Source organism: Pelodiscus sinensis, chromosome 5 (assembly GCF_052426305.1).
Source record: "Pelodiscus sinensis isolate ZL-2025 chromosome 5, ASM5242630v1, whole genome shotgun sequence".
Lineage (NCBI taxonomy): Eukaryota > Metazoa > Chordata > Testudines > Trionychidae > Pelodiscus > Pelodiscus sinensis.
This window is the reverse complement of record NC_143056.1, coordinates 105613509-105640658: the sequence shown is the minus strand read 5'-3', so window position 1 is coordinate 105640658 and position 27150 is coordinate 105613509. Positions and strand designations below refer to the sequence as shown.

Here is a 27150-nt window from a genome sequence, read left to right as displayed (position 1 = left end):
GGAGAAACCAGCGTGCAGCTCACTGTCCCGTGGCCGCTCGGGCCTTCCACGGGAGCGACAGACCCGGGCAACTGCGAAACACACCAACGCACAACCGTTACCGCCCTAGCAGCGGCTTCCCGGGCGGGGCCTCCCACTGAGCTGGACAAGGAAATGGCGGGCGCTGCGGCGGGCGGGGTCTGAGGGAATTGCTAGGCTCCGCGGCGGGGGCGGGGTGTTTCAGACTCACCAGCTTGCGCTGGCAGCCCCGTGTCGGGGCGGGACCGGAAGGGGCGGGGTCTTCGAAGAGGCTGCGGCTAGTTGGGCTGTTTCCGCCCGAACCGTTCCGGGGTCGGGCGCGAGGAGTGGGGTGCAGGCTGCTGGGGCTCGCGCGGTCGGGCTGGAGCCGACACCATGTCACGCGGCTCGATCGAGATCCCCCTCCGGGACACTGACGAGGTGAGAGGGGGCGGCGGCCTCGGCCGGTTCCTCCCTCCCCTTTCTGTGGGCTTGGCCCCTGGCGGGGGCGCCAGCTACGCTCCCGGGGTGTATAGCTTGGGCCTTCCCAGCGCCGTGCAGCGCGCCCATAAGCAGCCTGGGGAGCGTGTGAAGTGTCTGCCTGTCTGGTACTTCCAGGCCCGCCCCCAGCCGTGCAGAAACAGGGGCCTCATGCGCCGTCCTCGCCCCGCTGCGCCCGCCCGCCGCTCTCTCCCTGGGGTGGCTGCGGAACTGCGTGGCCGCTTTTCGCAGGGAGGAGCAGCACCCCGGGGCCATGCTGTGGTGGGAGTTTTCATACATGCACTAAAGGGGTGGAGTGATGGCCTGGTTCTCCAGCATAAGTTTCAATAATAAAAACGCAATAGTCTTACAGTGACGCTGAAGTGCTCAAGTGTGTTGTGAACTCTTATTGGGGAAGTACGTGGGAAACTGCGGACGCTCCTTATTCAGTTTGAAGTTGATTTATATCAATTTGGGTTACAGTGGTGCCTTGCCAATGTAAACTAACCTAGTAATAGCGATAAATCTAAGAGAGGCACACAGGTCTTTACAATAGTATTAAATCTATTTTTAAATCGTATTGGTTCAAAACTTGTATGAAGAAATCCCTAAATGGATGAAGCACTTATATTCTGTCACTAGGTACTTCTTACACATGCTTGTTTTAAAAATAGTAATAGAAATGTAGCATGTTAGTCTGGTGTAGCTGAAGCAAAATGCAGGACTATGTAGCACTTTAAAGACTAACAAGATGGTTTATTAGATGATGAGCTTTCGTGGGCCAGACCCACTTCCTCAGATCAAATAGTGGAAGAAAAGAGTCACAGCCATATATACCAAAGGATACAATTTAAAAAATGAACACACATGAAAAGGACAAATCACATTTCAGAACAGAAGGGGATGGGGGGGGGGGGGCAAAGGAAGGTAAGTATCTGTGAGTTAATGATATTAGAGGTGGGGAAAGGTAGATGTCTGTGAGCTAATGGTATTAGAGGTGATAATTGGGGAAGCTATCTTTTGTAATAGGTAAGGTAGTTGGGGTCTTTGTTCAATCCCCCCCCAGAGAGTGTCGAATTTTAGCATGAATGACAGTTCAGAGGATTCCCTTTCAAGTGCAGATGTAAAAGGTCTTTGTAGCAGAATGCAGGTAGTTAAGTTGTTGAGACAGTGTCCTTTCTGGTTGAAATAGCAAGAAATTGTTTTTTCTTTGTGATCCTGTCTGATATCTGTTTTGTGGGCATTAATCCTTTGTCCAATGTACATAGCAGACGGACACTTTTGGCACATGATAGCATAAATTATATTTCTGGATGCGCAGGAATATGTGTTCTTGATCTTATAACTCACTTGGTTAGGCCCAATAATGGTATCAGCAGAATGAATATGTGGACAAAGCTGGCAACGGGGTTTGTTGCAAGGGAAGGTACCAGGGTTGGTATTAATGTCGTATGTCCTGTGGTTGTTGGTAAGAATCATCTTGAGGTTAGGTGGTTGTCTATAGGAGACTATGGGTCTGTTTCCCAGAGCCTCTTGGAGTATGGTATCCTGTTCCAGTATAGGCTGTAGGTATGTATTGGACAGGTTTAAGTTGGGGGTTGTAGGTGATGACAAGTGGTGTTCTATTGTTGGTTTTCTTGGCTCTGTCTTGAAGTAGATGGTTTCTAGGTATTCGTCTGGCTCTTTCAATTTGCTTTTTTATTTCTCTGGGTGGGTAGTTGAGATTTATAAATGCTTGGTAGAGATCCTGAAGCTTCTGCTCTCTGTCAGTGGGATTAGAGCAGATGCGGTTGTATCGAAGGGCTTGGCTATAGACGATGGATCGTAAGGTGTGTTCTGGATGGAAGCTGAGTCAGTGGGTAAGCATGTGGTGCTGCCCCTTTGAAACGCTGCTGCGGCATTTCAAAGCAGCAGTGCTATGTGGAGCCTGGGGTCAGCTGGAGAAACCCTAGCTGACTCCAGTCTCCCTGCAGCATTTCCGTGGAACCCAGCTGACCCTGGGCTCTGCCCGGCATGTACATGGAACCCAGGATCAGCTGGGGACTCCAGCACGGTATTTCATAGAGCGCAGGTCAGGGACTCCCCGGCTGACCCCAGGCTCTGTGTGGTATTTCAAAACGGCAACAAAGCGTGGAGCCCTGAGTCATTGGGGGACTCTGAGTCCCCTGCTAACCCCGAGCTCCATGAGGGCGCTTCCACTTTGAAATGCATAAGAGCCCCCGCTGGGGACTCTTGTACATTTCAAAACTGGCATGTGAAGTGCAGCCTGGGTTCCACATTCCTCAAAGTACATTTCAAAGGAGGAATGCGGAAGTACCTATCTACTAGTCAATGGGAATTCCATCAACTACTCAACTAGTAAATTACTTGTTAGTTAACGTCCTTAGTGACTGCTAGTTCTTCTGTTATGTGAATGAGTAAATAACTTTTCCTTACTTTTTCCACACCAGTCATAATTTTATAGTCTTCTCCTTTCTAAGCTGAAAAGTCCCAGTCTTTTTAATCTCTCTTCATGACTTATCTTACTGTAACTATAAAAAAAGTTTTTCCTGCAGGACGATAGAGTGATGTCATCACGTCATTCTGCATCCTTCCCTCCCTTTGCCACCCAGCCTCTTCCTTCTCTCCTCCCTGCTGCTAACCCCATAATGGGGTCAGCAACCTATGGCTCTCTAGCCTAAATATGGCTCTTGGACTCCTCAACAACAGCACTCAGCTTCCTTGCACCTTGAAGATAAGATGCTGGGCTTGTGGGGGAAGGACGGGGCAGGACTGCATGGTGAGTGGGTGGGTGTCGGTGAGGCCCATTGGGTGAGGGGCAGGACTGGAGTGCTTCCTAGCCCCCTGAGCTGCTGCACAGAAGCTGGCTGCCTACCATTTTAAAAAACAGCTGATCAGGGCACCTACAGCGCGACCTGTGGTGGGGGGACTGGGACTTGGTACATTCTGGATCCCTGAGCTGCCACACAGTGGCTGGCTGAAGCTCCAGCAATCACTATGTGGTGGGCATCTGCTGGTATTTTTAAAACAGCTGCTCCGTTGCACCAGCGGCAGGACCTGTGCAGTGGGGGGGGAGGGGTTGGAAGGGAGGGAAAGTACCTGGCGGAGGGGGAAAGGGAGAAGGAGCCCTGGCTGGGAGGATGGGGGAGGGAGAAGAGGCCTTGGCTTGGGGGAGGAAGTGGGGAGGAGGCAGGAACCATGGCTGGTAGTGGGGTGAGAGGCCCTGGCTGGCAGATGGAAGAGGGAGAAGGGCCTTGGTTGGCGCAGCTGTTGCCTGGCCCTGCCCAGTGGCCGGAGGGAGAATTGGGGTTGCCTGTCCCCCACGATGGGGATTGGCGAGGGCAGGGGGCTCAGCACCCCTAGTTATCTTTAAAATCAAGTTTGGTTGTGTCTCAAAAAATGTTGCTATAGTTCAAACAGACGTTATGGGCTTGATACAGTAATTAATGGTAGGGTACTCTGTCTGTGTCTAAGCAGGAAGTCAGACTAGATGATCGTAGTACCAACTAGATGATCGTAGTACCTACTGGGTCCAGCACCCTCAGGACATGAGCAGTCCCAAACCAGGAAGTTTGCTGGACCAGGGGAGGTCAATGCTCCCTTGTTGGCTGCCCTGCTCCTGGGCTCCCAAGGCTGGGGCTCCCGTTCGCTGCTACCAGAGTTCCCCAGACTTCCCGCTCAGATGCTGCTGGCCCCACTGCTGCTGGGGGTTCCCTGGCTAGGGCCGCCCAGCCACCCCAGCTCTACTGCTACTAGGGATTCCCCTGGCTCCCTAGCCAGGATTCCTCAGCCTGATAACACAGAGGAGTTCCCTGGTCAGAGCTGCCTATCTGCAATGGACCCCACTGCTGGGGCCAGTCCAACTGGATTCCCTGGCCTGGGGCTGCCTGGCTGCCACCTGGTCCTGCTGTTGCTGGGGATTCCCCAGCCAGGGGCTCCTTGTTTGCTGGCTTACACCAGGGGTTCCCTGGCTGGGGGGGGTGGCTCCCCATTCACCGCCTGGTCCTGCTGATACCTGGGGTTCTCCAGCTGGGGCAGAGCTTCTCGGTCCCGCCTGACCCTGCTTGTGGGGCTCTCAGAGTCCTGGATTTGGGAGGCTCAATCTGTAGATCCTTTTAGCTTTAAAATCAGAGTATCTATGGTTACAAACCATTTATCTCAGTTAGTAATGGTGCTGAATAATGCTGGGGACAGCATGGTTAATTGGATAAAGCCTGGACTGGGAATTAAAAGACAAAAGTGGTATCTCCAGCTCTTTAACTGACTCAAATTGTGACCGTGGGCACATGTAATCTCTGTGTTAACTGTTAAGGGGAAATCTATTTGTCAGTGAAAAGTGCTATTTAATTGTTCTTTTGTATCCCTGAATTATTGTCATGTCTTCTATGGCATCATCTCATTACTTACATTTAGTGATACTGTAATATCCACTGGATTTTGATTTGGATAGTTTCTGAAATTTAATGTCTGTGTAGAGTAGGGATATTAAGAAATTATTAACCATGTGACTGATACATTTTCTGTTGGTTATATCTGGTAGGGAGAACCTCAGGCCTGGGGCAGGATGTCTCTCTTGGCATTCCTGGATCTGGCCCTTGAGGCTTACGGTCCCCTCTCCCAGCTTTGGGGAGCCCACGCTGCTGATCCTGCCCCACAGCTGGGCTGGAACACACAAAAACTACTAGCCTGGGCACCCCCTAGTCTGGCTAACATCTTATCCACTGGACCGACCTTACTATCTTCTGGATCATAACCTCTTTGAGAGAGACTCATTTTATATCTTTTACATTGCTGAGCACATCACTGTTTGTGTAAAGGATAGGACAGATTCCTTTCTCCCTTTGCCAACAGACTGCAAAAATGTTGATTATATTCTGTGTTCTGAAATAGGTCCAGATCTGTTGACCTCAGTGGCCATTTGTGCTTTGAGAGCAGTATTTGCTCCCCCCCCCCCAAAAAAAAAATATTTTTTTAACTTGCTATGTTGTTGGGCGGGGGCGCTCTTCAATTGGAAAATCCAGACCTTGCAGGTTGTCTAATTTAACTTCTGGCATGCTGGAGAAAATGCAAATTAGGTTTTCTGTAGAGTTTATTATAAATACTGTAAATATGGACTTCAAATTAAACTTTGAAAAGGTAAATAACATGAGTTAATACTTAACATGAATATTATTCTTGTTTTTAGGTCATTGAGCTTGACTTCGATCAGTTACCGGAGGGGGATGAAGTTATAAGTATCCTGAAACAGGAACATACTCAGCTGCACATATGGATTGCCTTAGCAGTCAGTATTTATGCAAATATTTATGCTAGCAGTAGTCACATAACTACACTGTGAAGTTTATGCTGTTTGTAAGGGAGGGCTGAACATTTCCCAATGGAGTGCTGTGATAAAAAAGTGTGAATGAAGAAAAGAATCTCATAAGACTATGAATGTGGGGAAAAAATCAGCAACATGGAATTTTAGGATTAAATAATCTGAACACTGCTTGTAAAGTATGCTTTGGCTAAATTTCCTAAAGTGTTTTTTAAAACCTGTTTCATAGTTTTGGAACACATTGTAAGATGGCATATCACAATTGGTAATCCAGTTTAGATAGAAAAAAAGTATTGCTTCTCAATATTGTTTTCACTTCCTTCTCATTAATAAAATTAACCTGCCCAGCACTTTATGTGCTATTTCAATTTTGAATGTGTAAGACTCTTGTCTTGGTATGTTGAATTTAGCAACATAAGTATAGTTAACATTTGGTGTCCTGGACATTTTTGTGTAAACGAATGTTCCATTTGAATTAACTGATTACATGCTGTAACTGGCATAATTTTTTTTGAGGGGGATGAATGCATTATTGTGAGCAGCAGAGCACCTGGTCTAACAGCCACTCTACTTGTGTATATAATTAATCAGCAGAAAGATTGAATATTTTTTCTTATGTTTCAATATAGCTCTTTTTGTACGGTTACTATGTTCTTCCTAATAGATGCCTGTTTCCATTAGACAGAGAATATTGAATTATATTGTAATGATTACAGTCTGATTGGTAAGCTGCTTGCTTCTGTACCAGAAAGTTGTAGGGTTGAAGTCCTATATGAGGAGGCTCAATCACTTCTGACTACTGTATACTACTACAGTAAAACTCCGATGGTCCAGCATCTGATGGTCCGGCACTCCTGATGGTCCAGCACCATCAGGAACCCGAAAGTGCTCCGGGCAGCCAGATCATTGGAGCTGCTCTGCCCCCAGCTTCCCGGATTCAGCCGCTGCTAAAACAGACCAGCGGCTGAATCCAGGAAGCTGGGTGCAGAGTAGCTGGAGTGCTGCCGGGTAGGTACCATAGCGCTGCCCCTCGGGGCTGTGGGACCAACCTGGCAGCACCCCAGCTGTTCCCGATTCAGCCGCTGCTGAAACTGACCAGCAGCTGACTCCAGGAAGCCCAGGGCAGAACAGCTCTGTCTTGGGCTTCCTGGAGTCAGCCGCTGATCAGTTTCAACAGCGGCTGACTTGGGGACACCTGGGGCAGAGCAACTGGGGTGCTGCTGGGTTGGTCCAGTAGCGCCGAGGAGCGGCGCTGCCGGACCAACCTGGCAGCACCCCACTGCTCTGCCCCAGGCGTCCCCAAGAGCAGCTGGGGTGTTGGCGGGTTGGTCTCACCGCACCAAGGGTCGGCGCTACCGGACGAACCCGGCAGCACTCCAGCTGCAGGCGTCCCTGATTCAGCCGCTGCTGAAACTGACCAGCAGCGACTGAATCAGGGACGCCTGGGGCAGAGCCGGGCTATCGGAAGGGGGGGCTATGAGGGGTCTGGGGCCAGACCCCTCATAGCCCCCCCTTCTGATAGTCTGGCATATCTGATAATCCGGCACCCCCTGGGTCCTAAAGGTGCCGGATTATCAGAAGTTTACTGTAGTAGGTTTTGCGCTCTCAGAATTGTTGCCTTGCAGGCAGACTTCAAAATTACTTTTTGTTGTTTTTTTTTTTCCTTTTGCTTAGTCTCTGGTTGTTCAGTTGGGTCCCAGAGCGCTTTTTGGACTGGAGTAGCAGTTCACTTGTGTGCTATCCAACAATTCATTGTTTAATAATTTCAGGGGCAGAGGGAATGAATGAATTATTGTGAGCAGCAGAGCACCTGCTCTATCACCCACTCTACTTGTGTATGTAATTAATCAGCGGAAAGATTGAATATTTTTTCTTACTACAAAAGGAGAGTTATATTTAAACGTGTTACATTATTATGTAAGGGTGCGTCTACACAGCACAATTATTTTGAAGTAACTTACGTTATTTCAAAATAACAGTGTGAGTGTCTACACAACAGTTCTGTTCTTTTGGAATAATGGACAGCTTATTCCGACTTCTGAAACCTCATTTTACGAGGAATAATGCCTCTTCCAAAATTGCTGTTTAGAAATAGTTGTAGTATGGTTGCTCCACTGCTGCTATTTCGAAATAGCTCCTCCCCAGGGCCATTCTAAAGAAATAGCCAATTAGCCCGCTATAAGTCGGGATTTTCAGGTCTCTCCTCCACGTTGGTCTTCTCTCCTTAGCCTCCAGTCTCTCTCTCTCTCTCTCTCTGTCTCTCTCTCTTTCTCTCTCTCGCTGTTCTCCACCTCCTCTGTTCTCCTCTCTGTCTCCTCCGCGTCCTCTGTGTTGGCTCTGCTTTCCTCCTTTTGAATCTGGCGCCCTTTCCTGACATCAGAGATGCATGCTTGTCCAGGCCCCGCCCTCTGGCTGTTCCCTCTGGGCGGCACTCAGCCGGGCCGCCACACAGGAGCAAGCGGCACAAGCAGCCATTTGGGATCCGCACTCCCCATGCAGCAGGAGTGCTGCATGAGGAGCGTGGGGCCCAAACGGCCGTTTGCGCTTCTTGCTCCCACGCGGCAGCCCGGCTGAGCAGCACAGAAGTCAGCCGAGCGCCACGTCAGGAGGCAACAGCGCTGTCCAGAAGGAACAGCCAGCGTTACAGAGCCATAGACATTGGGCTACTATATATATGATTACTGCCTACTGCTTCCTGGGGAGGAGCTAAATCGAGGTAGTGTCACCACATTAGGGGAGCCTGCCTCGGACTAATTTCGAGGCCTTCCTGTAGTATAGACGTGCTATTTCAAAAGAAGCTATTTCAGAGTATTTCTTTTGGAATAGTTTATTCTGAAATAAACATGCAGTGTAGATGTACTCTAAGTGAATATCTGTGGTTTAACTGGAAAAATATCACACAGAAATAGCTATGAAGATATTTAAAATCTTGTTTGCTTTTATAGTTGGAATATTACAAACAAGGCAAAACAGAAGATTTTGTGAAACTGTTGGAAGCAGCACGAATAGATGGTAACTTGGATTATAGAGACCATGAAAAAGATCAGATGACATGCTTGGATACTCTGGCAGCATACTATGTACAGCAGGCACGAAAGGAAAAAAATAAAGACAACAAGAAGGAACTCATAACACAAGCTACCTTACTGTACACTATGGCTGACAAAATTATCATGTATGATCAGGTAAAAAAAGATACAAATAATTATAGATATAAACTGTGTCATTAAATATACTTTGTAGCACACATACTCCAACTGTGGATTCAAAGTACATGTCTTTAAAAGGAAGCAAATATCTAATTCTTGTATCCTAAAGGGAAGGTAGCTACTGATGAGCAGGCGCTCACTCTTAATAGTGTGTTATGCTACTGATTTCACAAATATTTGGATTAAATTGGCATTTACATAGCATTGCCAGAGACTAAGTGATCCTAGCTCAAGCTTTTTGATTCAACTATACCTGTGTATTTTTTTTTGTTGGTTCCTTCTTTTTTATTAAACATTTTGCCTAATGTATTTTTCTACCTTGATGGTACGTAACTTGTAGAAGTGAATTGTGGGAACCTACAGTCATGTCATATTGATATTGGCATAAGTGTTGATGTAGGAGAATCAAATTCAACACACACAAAAATAAGGCTTAAAGTAGTATATTAGTACTTTTCCCTTTTGGTTAATTTTTCATCTTTACTAAATTACATTTTTTATGAAAAGACCCAATTACAAAATCCTAATATTGGTTTAGAAATACAAAGCAGTATCATAGAAATCTGTTTCTCATTTAGAATCACTTGTTGGGAAGAGCCTGCTTCTGTCTGTTGGAGGGAGATAAAATGGATCAGGCTGACGCACAGTTTCATTTTGTGCTCAACCAGTCTCCAAATAATATTCCAGCCCTTCTTGGTAAGAATTTTGTGAATCTCTCTGCAAAAACCCAGTCTTTTCCATTCAATTTAGGATTTGTAGAAGATGCCTGTTCATACTGTCCCAGTTGTCATAAGTAGAGACATACATGGACCTTTCAATAAAGAAAGGAAATCTGTCTTGGGTACTATACATTTACGATTGAGATGGATTTAGAAAGTGCCTACAGAAAAGCAAGCTGTGAAGGTTGGGGGCACAGGCATTATCAGCAGGCCTATGCTAGAGGGATATTAAATTGCAGATAAACAGCTAATCAAGTAGTCAATGGAATTTTCATCAACTACTTGATTAGTTGATACGGGGAGGGGAGGAGACTGAAGTGCTGTTGTGGCTTTGCCTTTTAAATGTATTAAGAGCTACTAGGCTCTTGACATATTTGAAAGGCAGAGGCATACCAGGGGACCATGTGCAAGCTGGGAATCAGCTCATTCTTGGCTCACACCCAGTTCCCCCTGCTGCATGTTTGCTTTTTAAATGTATCAAGAGCCGCCCAGGATATTAAGAAGTTGCAGTGAGGGTTGGGACCGGGAACGAGCTGGAAATCAGCTGTCCCAGCTTACTCTTGATCCCCCCCCCTCCTGCTGCACATCTGCTTTTTAAATGTATTAAGAGCCTGGTGGCTCTTAATGGGTTTAAAAGGCAGAGGAGTTGCAGCGGGGTTAGCTCCTAGCTCGTGCCGGATTCCCTGCTGCCTCTGCCTTCCCTGCCTCCCAGAGATGGTACTGGGGAAAACAAAGCCCCCCAGTACCAGCTCTTGCCTGCTTATCGAGTAGTCGACCGTTGCTTACATCCTTAGTATGCTAATGCCTGTGTGGTTATGTCCATGTGAAAGGCAGCCATTTCTCAGGATTACCACCATCCCCACCCCACCCGTGTAGTATGGCTTGATTCTGTAGGTTCGCTGCCTTTTCTTCAACCTTTGTCTGGCTCTTATAAGAAGTTGCACCAAGGTCAAAATTCTTTAAACTGAGATTTGTCATGTTAATGTCTCTTGCAGTGTATCAGTTAGTTTTTATCCTCTGAAGTCAAGTCCTTGTTCCTTTTGATTTGAGATTCCCACAGCCCTCCTCCTGGGCTTGTGCATAAGTGTTCTCATAGGTTACCCTGTTGAAGGTCAGGAGTCTCACAGTCCTTCTAGGACCGTGGTCACCAAGAGGTTGATTGCGATCGACTGGTTGATTCCTGTCCGCTCTGCCCCCATTTCCCTCCTACCCACTACCTACCTCAAGTGAAAATGGAGGTAGTGTCGGCTTCCCAGGATGGACAGAAGTCCCGCAGCTTAGCACCACTTCTAGCGATTCCGGAAGTGCACTAGTTGCTCTGCCGGGTGTACTGCGGGAGGGAGCATTGGCTCCCTGCACTGCACAGGAGGGGTGAGTTAGCCCCGGGAGAGGTGCACACAGGGCTCGGCCCAGGAGCAGGCAGGCATGGGGCTTCCCTGCGCGGAGGGGGAGTGTCAGCCCGGGGCAGACGCGTGCGTGGGGTTTCCCTGCGCTGGGGGGGGGTTGGCCCCGAGGCAGGCGTGCGCAGGGCTTCCCTGCACCCGGGGGAGCCTGCCCCAGGGCAGGTGCACGTGGGGGCTTCCCTGTGCCCGGGAGGGGAGGGGGTTGGTCCTGGCGCAGGCGTGCATGCAGGGCTTCCCTGTGCCGCGGAAGGGTGATGGAGTTGGTCCCGGCGCAGGCACGCGCAGGGTTTTCCTGCGCCAAAGGGGGGGGGTAGGGAGTTAGGCCTGGAGGAGGCACATGCTGGCTTCCCTCGGGGGGGGGGGGGGGCGGAATCCTGGGAGGAGGCAGATGCAGGGGATTCTCTGCCTCCACTGGCACCCCGCTCCCCAGCCACAGAACTCTGTCCCCACTCCCCTGTCCCCACTCCCCTGTTCCCAACTACATAACTCTTTCCCTATTTCCGTCCCCACTGGCACCCTGTCCCCAGCTGCAGACCTGTCCCCACTGGCTGGCACTCTGTCCCCTGCTGTAGAACCCTGTCCTCTGCCCTCCCAGCACCCTGTTCCCTCTCCCCTGCCCCCAGCCGCAGAACTCTGTCCCCACAAAATGTATAATTATAAATGCTTCATTTTAGATTTAAATAGCATGAATAAAAACCAGACCATTTATTTCATAACTATTAACACGCGATTTTAATTTTATATATCACATAATTTAAAAATAAACTTTATCAGAATGTGTAAGTAAGAGCTGGGGATAGCAAGTGATGGGCAGGAGGAGAACAGAGAGAGCAGGGCTTCAATGAAGGAGTGGGGCAGTAGATCTTTGCCTGTCCTGAGATTTAAAAAGTGATCTTGGGTGTAAAAAGGTTGGAGACCACTGTTCTAGGGTCTGTGCTGATAACTCAGTCTGTGTGTGCCACTCACTTCTGAGCTGGCCACTCACTCTCTCACTTCTGAGCTGGCCTCTTTTAATCCTGTTCTTTGCTTCAGGACCGCAAGAGGTCAGTAGGCTGAAGGGTCAGCCGACAGGTGCACTGTTCTATTTTCACTAGGCTGGTAGGCCCCCCTCCTTCAAGCTGATTGCTCACTTCCTTCCTTTAGCTCTGGAGGTTTCTCTTTTATTCTTTGGGCTGGAACTGATTTAGTCCCATGACCTTTATGTTGTGATCATTTTGCATATTTGGAGAGAAGAGCTGAGTTAGACCCTTTACATGTAAAAGGGGCCAGTTACTTGTGACAAGCCATCTTAATTACCTGTCTTTTGACCTCTTCCTGACATTAATGGTTCTGTGTATTCTTTCTGGGGTCAGAACACTCAGTAGTGAAGAGTGAGTGAGCAGGAACACCCTGGCTACGTCTAGACTGGCATGATTTTCCGCAAATGCTTTTAACGGAAAAGTTTTCCGTTAAAAGCATTTGCGGAAAAGAGTGTCTAGATTTGCACGGACGCTTTTCTGCAAAAGCACTTTTTGCGGAAAAGCGTCCGTGCCAATCTAGACGCGCTTTTGCGCAAAAAGCCCCGATCGCCATTTTCATAATCGGGGCTTTTTTGCAGAAAACAAATCTGAGCTTTTATATTTGCTGTTGCCCTTCATTAATTTTATTTTCTGAGATACTTGACGCTTGTAGGCTCAGCATCAAGATGCACAAAGCAGCTGTAATCAAGTGAATGTTCTTGACAACATGCATGCTTTCACTAATTCCATATATTCTGGCACTAAACACTGAAAATCAGAATAGCAACCTGTAGTAACTTCTGTAACTTGCTTATTGTGACAGGTAAAGCATGCATTTCATTCAACAAGAAAGATTATAGAGGAGCCCTTGCCTACTACAAGAAAGCACTGCGAACCAACCCAGGTTGTCCAGGTAAGGCATAGACTGTCTTTGCTACTGAAATGATATTACTAAGTTATTTAAGCCTAAAATTAATCCTTATAATTCCTGAAGTTAAAAAATGGGCTTTATTATAATTTCTTTTATCCAATCCACAGTCACAAATTAAATTATTCTTATTCTTATCAGACAGATCTTCTTTCTTCTAGATCTCTGATAGCTACTAAGTAAATGACTAGTTTACTGATGTATTGTAGCTATGTTGGTCCCAGGATATTAGAGAGGCATGATGGGTGAGTTGTAATTTTGTTTTGTTGGGCCAATTTCTGTTGGTAGAAGAGACAAACTGTTGAGTTACACAGAACTGCTCTTCAGGTCTAGGAAAGGTACCCACTGTCACAGCTAAATACATTTGTTTAGCATAGGTAGTTAATATTATATTGGGGTATTTAGTGCACCGGATGAGATACCCATACGGTGATAGGTGTGTGTAGGAGCCACGTATCATGAAAAGGTGCAGGGGAGGGAGCTATTGATCATCATAGCAGTGTAGCTATCTGTGCAGGTTTTGCATCTGTTATGATAGGGTCCGGCACGAGCTGGTAAGTCTTTGTCTGTGAGGAGCTTGCTTCTGATACTGAAGTTGATATGTAATTTGAAGGCCAGAAGAGGTGGTGTGGGAAAGATTTCTTTGAGGATGTGTCCCTATTTGAATATGGGTTGTGCTTGTTTAAGGTACTCCATAGGGTTTCCAGGATGAGGTGATAGAACAAGATAGGATAGGACAAAGGATGTGCAGTTGGCGGAGGACTTTTTTTTCCTGTATTAAAGCAGGTTCTCTTGGAGTATTTGGATGGCCTATTCCATGATATGATGTACTTGTCTGGTGGAGGATCCTTGTTTGAAGAAAGCACTTTTTAATGTGTTGAAGTGCGTATCCCAGACTTGCCACAGAACATGCTCTGAGGAGGAACTGAGTGCCTGGCTGTAGTTAACAGATTTGGTGTGTTTCAGTTAGTTATTGGATCTGTAAAGATAAATGTAATCCATGGGTTTGTTGTGTATAGTTGTATGTGGGATTCCATTGATAAAGCAAAGTATGGTATCTAGGAAGCTGATGCTGAGATATTGTGTATTTTAGTAATCGTGTAGCCACAACAATTTTTAGCGGTTACATGGTTACTAAAATACTCCTCAGGGGATGGGACCAGCAGCTAGTGCACTCCCCCCTCATGAGGAGCTCCCTGGTACCTCATGCTGCGGCCTCTGTATCTTGGCATTGGAAAAGGTTCAGAAAAGGGCAACACTAATTATTAGGGGGTTTGGAACCAGTCCCATATCAAGAGAGATTAAAAAAATTGGGACTTTGCAGCTTAGCAAAGAGGAGACTAAGGGGGAATATGATAGAGATCTATAAAATCATGACAGGTATGGAGAAAGTGAATAAGAAGTTATTTACTTCCCATAACATAAGAACTAGAGGTCACTAATAGGTAGCAGATTTAAAACAAACGAAAGGAAGTATTTCTTCACACAGTGCACATAGCCTGTGGCACTCCTTGCCAGAGGATGTTGTGAAGACCAGGACTTTAACAGGATTCAGAAAAGTACTAGATAAATTCATGGAGATTAGGTCCATCAGTGATGATGAGGTAACTGGCTCTGTGGATATGGGAAAGTCAGTGGATATACCTTGACTTTAGCAAAGCTTTTGATATGGTCTCCCACGATATTCTTGCCAGCTAGTTAAGGGAATATGGATTGGATAAATGGACTGTAAGATGGATAGAAAGGGGGCTAGACTGTCGGGCCCAACAGGTAGTGATCAACGGCTCGATATCAGGTTGGCTGTCAGTTTCTAGCAGAGTACCCCAAAGATCTGTTCTAGGACCAGTTTTGTTCAACATCTTTATTAATGACCTGGATGAGGGGATGGATTGCACCCTCATCAAGTTTGCAGATGACAGTAAGCTAGGGGGAGAAGTAGATTACGCTGGAGGGTAGGGATAGGGTCCAGAGTGACCTGGACAGATTAGAGGATTGGTCCAAAAGAAATCTGATGAGGTTCAGCAAGGACAAGTGTAGAGTCCTGCACTTAGGACTGAAGAATCCCAAGCATTGTTACAGGCTGGGGACCAAATGGCTAAGTAGCAGTTCTGCAGAAAAGTACCTGGGGATTACAGTGGATGAGAAGCTGGATGAGAGTCACCTGTGTGCCCTTGTAGCCAAGAGGGGTAATGGCATATTAGGGTGCATTAGGAGGAGCATTGCCAGCAGATCCAGAGAAGTGATTTTATTTGACTCGGGTGAGGTCACATCTGGAATATCGTGTCCAGTTCTAGGCCCTCCACTATAGAAAGGATGTGGACGCATTGGAGAGAGTCCAGCAGAGGGCGACCAAAATGATTAGGGGGCTGGAGCACATCACCTATAAGGAGAGACTGAGGGATTTGGGTTTGTTTAGTCTGTAGAAGAGTAGAGTGAGGGGGGATTTGATAGCAGCCTTCAACTTCCTGAAGGGAGGTTCCAAAGAGGCTGGAGAAAGGCTGTTCACAGTAGTGATGGATGGTGGAACAAGGAGCAATGGTCTCAAATTACAGTGGTAGAGGTCTAGGTTGAATATTAGAAAAAACTAATTCACTAGGAGGGTGGTGAAGCACTGGAATGGGTTACCTAGGGAGGTGGCGGAACCTCCATCCCTAGAGGTTTTTAAGTCTCAGCTTGACAAAGCCCTGGCTGGGTTGATTTAGTTGGGATTGGTCCTGCCTTGGACAGGGGGCTGGTCTTGATGACCTTCGGAGGTCTCATCCAGCTCTATGATTCTAATGGCTGTTAGCCATGATAGGTAAGAATGGTGTCTCGAGTTGCTGTTTGTCAGAGGCTGGAAATGTCTGACAGGAGAGGAATCACTTGATTATCTGTTCTGTTCTCTCCCTCTGGGGCATCTAGCATTGGCTACTGTCAGAAGACAAGGGCTAGCTAGATGGACCTTTGATCTGACCCAGTACAGCTGTTCTTATGTTCTCCTCATGGGCACCAGCTCCTGTCTCTTCTTCTCTTTTCTTCTCTCCTCCCCTCCCCCGCCTCCGGCCGATACAGAGGTAGTAAGTAGGGGGAGGTTGCATGTGGACATTTGGATTAATCAATAAGCCTAGTCTTATCACTATACGCTAACATGCCTAACTGGTGCAGGAATGTTCTAGAGAGAGTTTGATTAATTGTTGGGGGTGATTAAAGTAGGGATGTCATAGTGTAGTTGAATATCCAATTAACCAATAAGACTGATCTTATCGATTAATCTCATCGACAACATGCATTTCCCTTGCTGCCTTTTATCAGTGTTTAGAACTTAAAGAAATACTAAGAGGGTCTCTCTCATTTCTTTAATGGGGGATCACGTGTTATAAAACACTGGAAGATGAAGTATACCTATGTGAGCTACTTGGCAATTTTTCTGTCCTAAACATGAATTATAATTCATCTGATTCTTCAGCTTTGTATTAGAGCTCCTTGAAGGAAAACTTCAAAATGTGATATGACTGTAAACAAATATGGCTGTTTGTTTCAGGCTACCAGCAGATGAAGGAATAATGTCCATAATATGAACTGCTCTCTTTAAATTGAACTGTGAGAGAAAGTTGATATCAGTGGATGATGATTTAAGTAGTATTTGTTAACCCTTGCTGTCCCCTTCCTGTGAAACTTTCCTACTTCACAGTTATGTAATACTGTTCTTTCTAAATGTTGTTCTGCAACATGACAAAAACAAAATTATTAGAAATAGATTAAAAGTTTAGATTACATGAACATAAAGGCTACGCAGACTGCACTAGTCTTTGATATTTCAGAAATATAAGCCTGCTATGCTGGACTGCAGTAGAAACCAGTGTCCTTAATACCGTTTTAATGTCAGCTTTTCCACTGAGCATAAGACCTTTGTTTATGATTATCTTTAAATACAGTATGACTCAAAGGCTACATCTACACTACAGGCTTCTTGCGCAAGAACTGTTTTGCGGCAGAGTTCTTGTGCAAAGGGTCTTCCACAAGAGCGCGTCCACACTGTCATGTGCTTTTGCGCAAGAGATGTGCATTTTAGCCATAGGGCTTTATTGCGCAAGAAATTCATGTTGCCTGTCTACACTACCTTCTTGTGGAAGAGCTCTTGCACAAGAGGGCTTAATTCCTCATGGGGAGAGGAATAACTCTTCCGGAAGAAGCCCTGTTTTCTGACGCTGTACTGTAAATTTACTTGTGCAAGAACGTATGTTCAGTGTAGACATCCGGAAAGTTTTTGCACAAGAACAGTTGTTCTTGTGCAAAAAGCCTGCATTGTAGAGGTAGCCAAATAGATAAAAAGTAATAAAGATATCAATCCTATATCAGTTGACTTTCTAGAGTGAGAAGCATACATACAAAAAGTTTGGATTTTTGACCTTGTGAATGATTTGCTTTTGTTTCCTAGCTGAGGTTCGGTTAGGCATGGGCCATTGCTTTGTGAAACTGAACAAGTTGGAAAAAGCTCGTTTGGCATTCAGCAGGGCTCTGGAGCTCAATTCAAAATGTGTAGGGGCTCTGGTTGGATTGGCTGTTCTAGAACTCAATAACAAAGAGGTGGGTGTGAAGTGATATGTATGTTAACTCTAAGAAGTGATATGTATATTAAGTTACATGAATTCAAAACCATGCTGATGTGTTAAATAACAAAATAATAAACTCTGCCCATAAATGTATTCAAGTACTTTTCTAATTATTTGAAATGTGTCCTTAATCATATAGAATTTTAATCCATTCACACCTTTCAATAAGCAGTACCTCTAAATTCAAATAATACCACAACACATGGGCAGTGCTGCGTTCTTCCCTTATTCTGTTCAAAGGTCAAGCATTAAAAACACATCCTTTAGCATCCTCTGAACATTTTCAAAAAGTCATGGTAAAATTGGTCTGGGATTATAGGGTATTTTAAGGTCCTAACAGAGAATACTGTACCTGTAGCCCCTCTGTAGCAAGGAGTAATCTGCTGTCTGTGTCTCCACTGATTGCAGTTCTAGCAGAATGTTATGGTAAGAAAGTCAGTCTCTCAGCTAGGCTGATCCCAAGCCATTCAGACTTCATAGGTCCAAACCGATGCCTTAACATCTTTATGAAATTTGCATGTAAGTAGTGCAGAGTTGGGAGCATAAGTGTTACATGGGTTTTAAAACATTAACAATGTAACCTATAGATTGGTTACAGGGTTAACCGTGGCTCCTGCCCCCTCTCTCCAGAGAAGGCTATTGCATTTACCAGTCCCACATGGCTTCCAGGGTTGATGCCACAGCTCCAGGGGCTACTGGTCCTACTGGGCTGCCATGACCCCTGGCAACCCTATGAAGAGTTTAATGAATGCTGGTTACCCAGTTAAATCCCTAGCCTTGTCCAAAATTAAAGTTTTGACACTTTATTGTGTGAGATTAAATTGGCAAATTCCTCTTATATTGATGTACATTACACTGGTATAATAGCATGTATTGGTTACTTCATTTTGGTGAAACAAAACAAGCTTAAGTGGTATAAATGCATCTACATGAAGGCTTTTACCAGAAAAACAGCATCAATAAAAATTATACTTTGCCAACAGAGTTCTGCCACTAAAATTTTTTGAGTGTCAACTAGGCCTTGTTCTCTGTTAGTCACCTATTTAATAAGTAGTGTGTCCACCTTTTGCATTGTTTCTCTCACATAAATGTAAGAAAGATGTAGCCTCATGTAGAGTGCATTAAAAATACAAATACTAATTCTGTCTGTGGCTTTTCCTTTTGCATCCCTTCAAACCTGCACTTGCACATCTAACTTTATCTACAATATAAATAAGCATTTATGGGAATGAGAAAATGAACAGAAGCAAACCAGAAAGTTCTAAAACCAGAGTTCATAAATGATTCATTCAACTAAGTTCAGCTTAAGATATTTCTGAGAGAGCTTTGGAAAGGACCAATGTATTTTTGGATGGCAAAACACTATTCTACCTTCCATCTGATTGTCTGAACCATTTTATGAATATTAATTAATCTTTTCAGTTAGATAGTTTATCCTTTTTATGATGGATAAGCTGTGATGCAGATGTTAAATGAGTGGCCAGAAATTACACATTGACTCAATAGCAAAGCAGAAAATAGAATTAATTTAGATTCCTTGCCTGTGACAGTTTCATCTTGCAAGTTACTGTACTTATCATTAGGGATGTGAAAGTGTAACTGTACACAGATAACTGATGAGCCCAGGCTCAATGGTTAACCTTGACTGTTATATGCAGGTTTCCAGTATGCACAGGGAGGCTCTGGGAAGCTGCCAGCCCCCCCTCTATATCAGAGACAGCAGTGCGGGAGAGGAAGAGTGGGAGCCATCTCCCCACTTGCAGTTGCTCCCAGGGAGCCAACTACCCAACCCCCTCCTTAATCTTAAGTGCTTACCTGTTTACTTAACCACATTTTAACATCCCTACTTCCTACTTGTTCAGACTTGCAATAAATTATAAAAAGCAAATTCTTCTCTTATATAGTGAAACAGTGCTCAAAGTCCCTAGATGTGGGGCTCCAGTGTGCTAGTTGCTATACAAAGACATAGGGACACAATGTTAGTGGTTGCACATTAGAGATAAAAATGTATTGGGTGGAGGAAGGGATACAGTGTATTAGCAAAATAATCAAGATGAGCATACTTGTAATTGTGACCAGAAGTGGGGTGAAAGGGAGTGTTGAGAGTGAGTAAATAGGAACAAAGGAGTTGAGTGTGAGGGAAGGTAGCATAGCAGGCAGAAGTAGTAGAGCCATGAAAGCAGGATCTGTGAAGGAGGAGCTCAATCACCAATCAATGGAAAATATTTCCTCCTCAGGAAGTCCTGTTCCCCTTTCTCCCACATACAAAAGGGCTTGGTGTCCTGTCAAAGGGATATTCTCTGATGTGAACCTGTGGGCAGAAGTTCTGGCTCGATTCCTGTCTGTTCTGATGTGGCTTCTGGCCATCAGTGGCAAGGACTTTGAGCCACAGTTCCTGGGACTTATGAGAAGAATAGCTGTTAGATTGTGGAAACAAGTTGAGAGAGAATGCTAATATCTATCAATATTTCATCTAGGCTGATTCAATCAAAAATGGTGTTCAGCTCCTTTCTAGAGCTTACACAATTGATCCCAGTAACCCAATGGTGCTGAACCACTTGGCTAATCACTTCTTCTTCAAAAAGGTAAGAAAATACATGGTTGGAAAATTCCATAACCTTCTGAATTGTAACCGTCAAACTCATTACCACTCCGGTGTCAAACTCATTACCACTTACCACTTCTGTCTTCCAAAAATAATTTTAATTCCTTCATTTTGAAACACATTAAAGTACAGCTGTTACAAAAATAGGTTTTACCCATTGTACTTTCATCAGGCTAAATAGAGGGCAAGAGTAAAAATGTTAATGTAGACAGACATGTAAAGTTCCAACTTTTACATCTTTTATTTTTTTCCCTCAAGATAGCCAATAAAGCACACACATTTTTCTTAATTTAAACCTACCTATGTTTCCTGAAGACATTTCTTTTCTACTACTTTTAAAACTAGGGTTTAGAGTGAAAAACAGTAACTTATAACACTAATCTACTGATACTAATTTACCAAAATGCTACTGCTTTTATTTGTCTGCATTAATCAGTCCAGGCTGATGTTTCAGAAATACATAAACTTCACCATAAATAGGTTAAGATTTCTCAAACTGAGTTTTATTTTCATCATTCAGGATTATGGTAAAGTCCAGCACTTGGCTCTCCATGCTTTCCATAATACAGAAGTTGAAGCTATGCAGGCAGAGAGTTGCTATCAGCTGGCCCGGTCTTTTCACGTACAGGTAGAATGAATGTTAAAAAAACCTCTTTTAGATGGTATTTAGAACACTGTAATATTAACATGTATTTAACATCTTTAAAAAATATATAAAACAAAACACTAAGAAAATAATCCATCTGCTTCTCTTCTCCTTGCTGCTTTTAAATTAGGAGGATTATGACCAAGCTTTCCAGTACTACTACCAAGCCACTCAGTTTGCCTCATCTTCTTTTGTATTACCATTTTTTGGATTGGGTCAAATGTACATTTATCGGGGTGACAAGGAGAATGCATCACAATGCTTTGAAAAAGTTTTGAAAGCCTACCCTAACAATTATGAAACTATGAAAATCCTTGGATCTCTTTATGCTGCTTCAGAAGACCAAGACAAACGAGATATTGCAAAAGTATGTTCAATATTTATTTGCTGAACTTTGGATCTCTGTTACCTGTTTGTTGACCTTGAATATATGTCACTCTAGGAGGATGTGCAATCTAGATGCGGGGTGTGGTGTTTTTGAAAAGCCGTGTAAACCTCATTTTCTGAGGAAAAGTGGCTTTCCAAAAAGGGGGGAGGTTGCAGAAAAAAACCCTTGTCTAGAATACTTTCATTTTTGAAAGCTCTGCTTTCAAAAGTGAGATCGGGAGAAGATATGGATATCGGGAGAAGATTCCCACGGAATTTGCATATCCTCTTTCGAATCTTCCCCATAGACTAGACGAGCCCTTTCAGATATCTCATTCATGCATCCAAGGGAAAAAAATTGTCCCTGAAAATCTGGGTTCTGGTACTGCTAACATGAGGTTTACTGTGCTGTGAAACTAAAACTGGGTATGTGGCAGTTTTAGTAGATCGACCACTTTACTGAAAGGCAGATGCTATTAACTGCAGAAAAAGTAATGTCGTCTGAGTAGAAGTGACACACTAGAAGACATGTTAATCAAAGCTAACAAAATCATTTTGCTTTCTGTTGCATGTGGAAAATCACTTGTTTTCCTCTGCACTAAACAGGTGATTTGTCTTGTCTACCCAGCAACATTATTTTGAAATAAAGTCAAAATACTGTCAAGCTGGAGGACTTCTTGCTCCAACTCATGTAACCTACATTGTACGAAGAGTAAGGGAAGTCAGAGGAAGAGTGATCTGTTTCAAAATAAGTGCTATGTAGATTATCCCAATTTCGAAATAAGCTACACAGTTGATGTAGCTCAATTTGTGTAGCTTATTCTGAGTTAAGCCCTACTGTGTAGTAGACACACCCTAAGTGACAACTTGAAGATCAGATTTCTGGGAATATTCTTGTCCTCCCAGTTAACATACTAAAAGGACATTGTCACGTACTGGTGCAAAGTTTTTTGTTGTTTTTTTTTTTTTATTTAAGTCTGTTTTCTCTCTGATTCTTAGTTCTTTTCCTACTGATTTTCTTGCTATTTACCCAACACTGTTTTTCCTCATTTTTGAATGGCTGAGTGATAACGTGTTTTGATTTACTGATTGGTAATTTTAACAGTTTTGAATACTTCTGTTGTGACAGACTAACTTTTTGGTAGAGAACACAAACACATCCCAGAGCTGTGCTATAATGAAAACAGATAAGCACAACATTGAGTCTGAATTAACTAACAAGTTACGTGAGAAATCAGTCAGCTAATTTTTCAATGATTTGAATGTGGTAGTTTTGAAGAAGTTTGTATTCATTCTTTCAGTTCTAAATATTCAGGACTTTCCCCATATCTTACTTAACGTATATGTGTGGAGGAGAAATAAATGGTATTAAGTGACGAAAAACTAGGTTGGCTTTGTTGTCTAGCATTCACTCATAGGCACATGTTTTGAGGTTTTATATCTTTTACAGAAGAGAGACTTGTTTTCAAGCCTAAACAAGTTGAAAAAACAGCTCTGGTGCCTTCTTTGACAGTGTACTTACACTCTCAGAAGATTAATATGATGTTTGGTATTTCTCAGGGTCACTTAAAGAAAGTCACAGAACAGTATCCAGATGATGTAGAAGCATGGATTGAACTAGCGCAAATCCTTGAGCAGACTGACATACAGGTATTAATGCTGAAAATGGTGCCATTGTGTACCATATACACTTGATTTAAATTATAAAGTGAGACATGGAACTCATTCTGTTTCTTCCTTCCCACCTCTTCAATTTTACAATTACACAGGGTGCTCTCTCAGCCTATGGAACAGCAACACGCATCCTTCAGGAGAAAGTGCAGGCTGATGTCCCACCAGAGATTTTGAATAATGTGGGTGCTCTCCATTTTAGACTTGGAAACCTAGGCGAAGCAAAGGTACTAAACCTTTTAAGAAATATTTTAAGAAATAAATTTAAGAAAATATTAAAGGCTGACTTTACATTAATCACCCATGACTTTTAAAAAAGCATTTTGTTCTTTTCTCCCTTTTCTTTAGAAATACTTCTTGGCATCTCTGGATCGAGCTAAGGCAGAAGCTGAACATGATGAGCATTACTACAATGCTATCTCAGTAACAACTTCCTATAATCTTGCCAGACTATATGAAGCAATGTGTGAATTCCATGAAGCAGAAAAGCTATATAAAAACATTTTAAGAGAACATCCTAACTATGTTGACTGTAAGAAATTCTTCTATTTTGGTTCAAAAGTCCTCTTCAAATGGAAAGATTTTTGTTTTCAGGCCCTCATCTGTCCTTTTGTTTGTTTGTGGTTTTTGTTCTGCAGTAGACTTCAGGAGGCTGAGCGCTTGTCTTACATAACTGATGTATGTCTTTTGAATGTTTTTTATATTTAGTACATCAGTCAAATCAGCGTTTAAAAATTTTAACTGTTTTAGTTAACATAAATGATGTAGCCGGAAATAACATAAGCTTTCCAAAAGATATTCAGAAAATATTCTCCAGCATAAATAAAAAAAGATGTAATGTGTGTCCAAATTTAGAAAAAAAAAATATACTATATCTTTAGGTGCTTGATGTACTAAACATACCAGGAAAGTAAAGGCAAAGTTTGTGAAATCCATGTCTGACCCCATTTATTCTATTTGAGCTGATTATTTAAAATCATTTCCTGTTTTTAGGCTATTTGCGGTTAGGCGCTATGGCTAGAGATAAAGGCAATTTCTATGAGGCTTCTGATTGGTTTAAAGAAGCACTTCAGATAAATCAGGTTAGTAAGACTCTTAAATGTTTTAGATCTAATGTTTCAAATTAGATTAGTTGGATTACTATCTTTCTCTATTTTTTACAAATATGTGTTATCCAAAGTAGTTATTTCTTCTAATTAATTTGCTCACTCTTTTTTCTACATATAAAACTGTTTTTTATTTCCGTATAATTCACATGTAATGCAATGATTAAGACTTGTTTTTAGATGTCTAACATGGGTGAGTGAAAGCAGACCTTAAGTCAGTGGTCCCCAACCTTTTGGGGCTGCCGGGGTGGGGCCGCACATGCGCCGGACGCCCGGGGCACAAGAATGGCTCGGGCTGGCCCTGGTCACTAGGTGGGTGCGCACAAATGCTCTGGCGGGCACCCTGGTGCCCGTGAGCACCACATTGGGGACCACTGACTTAAGTTAATTATGGTTGAGTTTATTTCAGGACCATCCAGATGCTTGGTCTCTAATTGGTAATCTTCACTTGGCTAAACAAGAGTGGGGTCCAGGGCAGAAGAAATTTGAAAGGATATTGAAACAACCATCCACTCAAAATGACACTTACTCCATGCTGGCACTTGGCAATGTCTGGTTGCAAACTTTGCATCAGCCCACCAGAGATAGAGAGAAGGTAATTTCACACCTGTGCATTAGTATGCTTGTTAACCTTTGACTTTCCTGGGACAAGTATTTTATGTTATATGTATGGTAAAGTCATCAGTTATAAAATATTAGGTGTATCAAGATAGTTAAGACCAAAGCAGACTATGAAGAGCTTCAAAAAGATCTCCCCAAACTAAGTGATTGGGCAACAAAATGGCAAATGAAATTTAATGTTAATAAATGTAAAGTAATACACAGCGAAAAAAATAATCCCAGCTATATAGTACAATGTAATGGGGACTGATTTAGCTACAACTACGCAAAAAAGAGATCTTGGAGTCATTGTGGATAGTTCTCTGAAAAATCCATTCTGTGCGCAGTGGCAGTCAAAAAAGCAAATATAATGTTGGTAATCATTAAAAAAGGGATAGTGAATAAGACAAAATATCTTAATGCCTTTCTATAAAACCATGGTATGCCCACATCTTGAATACTGTGTACAGATGTGGTTGCATCATCTCAAAAAAAGATATATTGACATTGGAAAAGGTTCAGAAAAGGGCAACAGAAATGATGAGGAGCTTGGAACAGGTCCCATATGAAGAGAGATTTAAAAGAATTGGACTTTTCAGCTTAGAAAAGAGGAGACTAAGGGGGGAAATGATAGAGGTCTATAAAACCATGACTGGTGTGGAGAAAGTAAATAAGGAAAAGCTATTTGCTTATTCCCACAATGTAAGAACCAGGGGTCACCAAATGAAATTAATAGGCAGCAGGTTTAAAACAAACAAAAGGAAGTTTTTCTTTGCGCTGTGCATAGTCAACATGTGGAACTCCTTGCCAGAGGATGTGGTGAAGTCTAAGACTTTAACAGGATTCAAAAAAGAATTAGATAGATTCATGGAGGTTAGGTCCTTGGCTATTAGCCAAGATGGGTAGGAATGGTTTCTCTAGCCTCTGTTTTTCTGGAGGTGTGAGGCAGAGGAAGGATCATGTGAGGATTACCTGTTGTGTTCCCTCCCTCAGGCATCTGGTATTGGCCACTGTCAGCCGTCAGGATACTGGGCTGGATGGACCATTGATCTGACTCAGTATGGCCATTCTTATGTTCTTATCTTGCTACACCATACAGATGAATGATTAATCTTTTTCTCACCCTTTTGTAGGAAAAACGTCATCAAGATCGTGCACTAGCTATCTACAAGCAAGTACTTAGAAATGATCCAAAGAATTTATATGCTGCTAATGGCATAGGTCAGTGTTTCTCAACCAACGGTACATGTACCCTCGGGCTGTGAGCCCTGCTCGACAGCCGCGCGGTTCGGCATGCTGCGCATGCGCAGACAGCACTGCGCAGCTGTGCTGGCTTGTAATCTACTCGCCACAGGCAAGTAGATTACATTAATTGTCAAGCCCTGCTCAGGGGTACTCGAGAGAAGTCTGGGGAATACCTCAACACAACTGAAATTTGGAGAAAACTGAATTTGTTTCAAGTTTTACAGCGTTTCATTATTTTTGTACTTTTTACACCTCAAAATTTCATCACCTTCCCGGCTGTGATTAAGTTGTTTAAACAAAGTGTTGCAATGGTAGGAAAAAAATTGTCTGAAAACTGTAGGTACTTGGGGGTACTTATAATTTTTTTTACCTAAAGGGGGTACTTTTAATATATATAAGGGGTACTTTATAAAAAAAAAATTGAGAAACACTAGCATAGGTGATTATTATGCTTGAATTTCATTTAGTAGTTCACTGGCGGTGGTTCTTGGATTTAGCTCTTTTAATATATAATCTGCAGAGCATTTCAAGAATCATTTTTGTTTTTTGCAGGTGCTATATTATATTGATCTCAGGATGAATGTCTTGCTATAGCAAGCAGTTAATTGTCTCAATTTTCTCTGAACGTTCTTGTAACTTTGATAGTAGTACATAGTAGTAAGTCTGTAAGCTTATACTGTGCATTTATTTAACTTTCCCTTTAGGAGCTGTATTGGCACACAAAGGATATTTCCGTGAGGCTCGTGATGTTTTTGCCCAAGTAAGAGAGGCAACAGCTGATATCAGTGATGTGTGGCTGAATTTGGCACACATTTATGTAGAACAGAAGCAGTACATCAGTGCTGTGCAGATGGTAAGCTCCTTAATATGAACCATTTAAAATGTTGGATTGAGATAATAAAGGAATAACATATGGGGTACATCTAGACTACGTTCTTTTTTTCGAAAGGAGATATGCAAATTTGGAGCTAATCTGCATATCTTCCGATCGTTTTTTGAAAGCATTTTTTTTTAAGTGAAAGCAGTTTAGACAGGGTTTTTTTGAAATACACTTTCTTCCTTAAAAAATGAGGTGTACCAGGATTCTTTCGAAAAAGGGGGTGAGGGGTTCTTTAAACGGTTTTTTTAAACTGCTTTAACTTTCAAAAAAAAACTCTTCCGATAATGCGATCAGAGGAAGATATGCAAATTATCTTCAAATTTGCAAATTCTCTTTTGACAGATGAACGTACTCTAGACATACCCTAGAAGACATTGCTGGCAGCTTC

General features: G+C 43.3%; 1 protein-coding gene across 1 annotated transcript in view; it reads left to right on the top strand.

Annotated features, from left to right (window-relative positions):
- The first annotated feature begins 280 nt into the window (after positions 1 to 280).
- CTR9 (CTR9 component of Paf1/RNA polymerase II complex) overlaps positions 281 to 27150 on the top strand; it is a 47602-nt gene continuing 20732 nt past the window's right edge. The window contains exons 1-16 of the mRNA XM_006128292.4: positions 281 to 438; positions 5663 to 5761; positions 8740 to 8979; positions 9582 to 9699; positions 12947 to 13036; positions 17469 to 17617; positions 20121 to 20228; positions 20769 to 20876; positions 21025 to 21261; positions 22821 to 22910; positions 23030 to 23158; positions 23280 to 23463; positions 23925 to 24013; positions 24447 to 24632; positions 25771 to 25858; positions 26587 to 26735. Coding sequence (XP_006128354.1) covers positions 394 to 438; positions 5663 to 5761; positions 8740 to 8979; positions 9582 to 9699; positions 12947 to 13036; positions 17469 to 17617; positions 20121 to 20228; positions 20769 to 20876; positions 21025 to 21261; positions 22821 to 22910; positions 23030 to 23158; positions 23280 to 23463; positions 23925 to 24013; positions 24447 to 24632; positions 25771 to 25858; positions 26587 to 26735 — 2109 coding nt within the window. The 5' untranslated portion in view covers positions 281 to 393. The remainder of the gene's footprint in view (positions 439 to 5662; positions 5762 to 8739; positions 8980 to 9581; positions 9700 to 12946; positions 13037 to 17468; positions 17618 to 20120; positions 20229 to 20768; positions 20877 to 21024; positions 21262 to 22820; positions 22911 to 23029; positions 23159 to 23279; positions 23464 to 23924; positions 24014 to 24446; positions 24633 to 25770; positions 25859 to 26586; positions 26736 to 27150) is intronic.